At 34.5% G+C, this 3,570-nt stretch overlaps 1 protein-coding gene across 1 annotated transcript; it reads right to left on the bottom strand.

The window, feature by feature from the left end:
* Positions 1–1,885: 1,885 nt before the first annotated feature.
* Positions 1,886–2,810, bottom strand: LOC121972336 (homocysteine S-methyltransferase 2-like; the record flags this gene model as incomplete). Its single annotated transcript, XM_042524017.1, has 4 exons — positions 1,886–1,942; positions 1,993–2,196; positions 2,474–2,603; positions 2,686–2,810. Coding segments are annotated over 4 exons (516 nt in total), but the record flags the coding sequence as incomplete, so codon positions are not given.
* Positions 2,811–3,570: the final 760 nt, after the last annotated feature.

The raw sequence follows: 3,570 nt of genomic DNA, 5'->3' as shown, positions 1-3,570 counted from the left end.
TTGAAATTGAGTTTGAAATAATTTTGAAATTCATTTTGAAAAGATTTTTAAATTATTTTGAAATTAAGTTTGAAAAGATTTTTAAATAATTTTGAAATTTATTTTGAAAAGATTTTTAATGTAACGACCCAAATTTCCTCATTTTGAGCTCCAAAAATAATTCAAAAACATTTTTGAAATGCTATAGAGAAATTCTAGAGATTTTTAGGAATTTTTACATAATTTTTGGAGTTCGTTTGGTATTTTTACCAAGAGGAAGAAGTAAAAAAATAATAATAATAATATATGTTGAAGTTGGGTTTTGAACCCAAGATCACGGACCCGAACCCGAGTCTTAACGAACTCAGGCCAACCATCTGGTCTACGGATGTTTTGTTAATCATATATGGAGCGATATATATTTAAGTAGTAGTTAAGAACAGTAAAATGAAATGGAAATAAAAGTGCGCGGCTGAGGAATCGAAGCCAAGATCTTTAACTTGGTTAAAACCTGGCTAACTAAGTGTGCTGCGGGCGGTTTTGTTTAAGAATAGGTAGTAAAATTATTTATGGTATAGTTGATAATTTGAAACCCTAGTTTAAAAGAGGACTTAGGTTTCTTTTCTTCTCGAACCCGAAAATCCTTCTCCTTTCCCGACGGCGTTTTTTCTCTCGCGGCGGAAGCAAAGAAGCAGGCATTAGGGCTCGATCTCCGGCACTACAAGAAAAAAGTCAAACAACAACGGTTTTTCACCGTTGTCGTAGGCCATTTTGAACTGTTGTTAAAGGCCGTGTTGTTAAAAGGGGTGACAAAAGACAACAGTTTTTAACCGTTGTCTTTGAAGGCAAAGACAACATTTTTTACAACGGTGAAAAACTGTTGTCTTTTCCTTCAAAGACAACAGTTTTTCACCATTGTCTTTGAGCGTCTACCTTTAATAACAGGGTCTTCAACAACAGTTTTAAACTATCTACGACAACGGTGAAAAACCGTTGTCTTTTTTAGAAAAAAAATAAAAAAAATTAATACACAATTTTCCAATATTATAAATCATTCAAAATACTAAATTTCAAAATAAAATTTAATATACAATTTTCTAACATTCAAAAATAATATTTATAACATTATGAAGAAATTTCATAAGCAACCAACAAAATTTCATAAGCAACCAACAAAATGATAACATTTTTAAAACAAAGGTAGAACAATATAACACAAGATTTTCTATTTAGATGTCGGTGAAGAGGAGGGATTGCAGCTCCTAGTGCTCCTTAATTTGTTAAAGTCTCTTCATTTTTTTAGCTTGTCGGCATTCTTCCCAATACTCTTGAGGACACCTAAAAAGAGCAGAATGAAATTATACAATCCTGTGCACAAGAACTATGTAATTCTAAGTGGTGGATCATGTCTGTCACAAGTTCGCCACTAATTTTTTTGACCATTATGCACAGATTGTAGACAAGCATGAAAATAAGCAGAACCATAAATATAAGCGAATAAAGGATACCTTTCAATCTGCGAAATCTTCTTTTCTGGTTGGCCCGTCTCCTTTTCCTCTCTTCTTTTGTTAACTCTGCCTCTTCTTTGATGTTTCCTTTTCCATGAAAAATCTCCTCAGGGGCAAGCATAGCCGTATTTGAGACGGCCAATGGAGCAACCTGCAAAACCATTGTATTTCAGTGACTCGAAACTGTTTTTACCATAAACTAAAAGACAACTCCAAAAGATATTTTTGCCTCTTCCATTGCTAGAGCAGGTACATTGACTTGTATAGACATATCCTCAATAACCTACATCATAACTTATGGTCAATCAAGAAATAAATACTAAAATATGAAGTCACAAGAATATGAAGTCACAAGGAATACAGAATATGAAGTCACAAGACTGAAATACTAACTAAGATCAATAAGTTGTCAAATTTTGTATCAATGATGGATTCCTTCTGAATTGAGCATTAAGCTTCATTCCAAACAAAAAGAGAAAAAGAATGACTGTACAATAGGTATTACCTTCTTAATAGAGAGAATTAAATTGTGGATGAATCTAGGTGCAGTGCAGTTGATTCCAATAGCAATGACTTTGTTGCATGAATCAGCCAGAGAAACACATTCAGCCATAGAATCTCCACTAACAACATTGATCCCATCCTTCGAAGTGAAAGAAAACCAAGCTGGAATTTTTGTGTCACACTCCAAAAGAAGTTCAACATATGCCTGTAAAAGAAGTCATAATTAGGATCCACTAAAAGGAACATCTTGAGCAAAATAAGAATCTCAAGTCTAGGGTTCCACTAAAATCAAGCTTCTTAATATTTGTAGTAGATTCTTGTAACAAACTCTGTTCTGAATTTCTATTTTAGCTAAATCTTATCCAAAGCCTCAACTATTTGCGCCATTTTACTCTTTGGTATTGAGTACCCCAAGTACCTAAATGTGTAACGAAGGAAGAGCAGGAACCATTGCTTAGCTCTACAAATACATCAAAAGATACTTGAGCTTCAAGTTTATTTGGAATTGTTTCAAAAGCAATTATATCAGCTCCAGCTTCAGAAAGAACCTCAAGCCTTCTCCTGTGAAAATCTTTGACGATTTCCACAGTAATTTCTTGGCCATAGTTTCCACTACAAACAGAACAATCACATGATCATCTAATGAAAACCTCCATATCATACTGTAGTCCCGAGCAGCATTAACAAGATGCACCTGTACTCAGAACCATCTGCTAGATATGCTCCATAGCTTCCTATTGATGCAGCAACCAACACAGGACGCTGCTTCAGGTTGATTGCGCCCTCACTGAATCCATAGCTTCCAAATGGCGAATCAAAACTTCTATAATTCCCCAAACATCCTTCTTGTTGAGCCTGCGAGACTGCAAATTCCTTGGCCTGCTGAATCTGAATTTTGACCTCCAATTGGAGTGTTGTGGCTGGTTCCTGCATGGAATTAAATGCATCTCAATGGACAGAATAAGGAGCTGAAAAGAAAGAGAAAGCAACAATGAAAAACATACACTGGAAGAAATTGAGGACGCTGAAGTGCTATAGTTTACAATCACTGAGGGAACATTCCTGCATAAAGAGAGGAAAATGTGAAACACGCCAAATAATAGAAGATGACATGTGACAAAGTGTATCTCAAGAATGGGTATGTAGCTGTATGATGATGACCATGTACAAAGCACTCAGTTTTTGGACTGTGGATAGAACCAAAATAGAAATAGAAATAGAAACATTTTGTATGTTGCTACTGCAACATAAACAAGAAGATAGAAATAGGTTATCTTGATGAACATGATAGAATTAAGGTAGTAACAAAGAACATCAATATGAAGGAAAAAAACAAAAACAAGAAAGAACAAAATCTAATGTCCAAGAAAGGAAGATTTTCAAAGTCAACATGAACTATGTTTATATAATCTAACTCTCTTATTACTACTACACTACTAGTTGACATTATAGAAACACACGATTTAAGACGAAAATGGATGTTTCAGGATTTGGAGGCAACTATAAATTTACCTATTGACATGGTAAATATCTTTCACTTTACAATTTTGCAGTTGCAGAAGCCTCAGAGCGAACAAGG

The sequence above is a fragment of the Zingiber officinale genome, chromosome 4A (genome assembly GCF_018446385.1).
Source record: "Zingiber officinale cultivar Zhangliang chromosome 4A, Zo_v1.1, whole genome shotgun sequence".
In the NCBI taxonomy this organism is placed as follows: Eukaryota; Viridiplantae; Streptophyta; class Magnoliopsida; order Zingiberales; family Zingiberaceae; genus Zingiber; species Zingiber officinale.
Note: the sequence above shows the minus strand (reverse complement) of the source record. Positions and strands in the feature narration are given on the sequence as shown.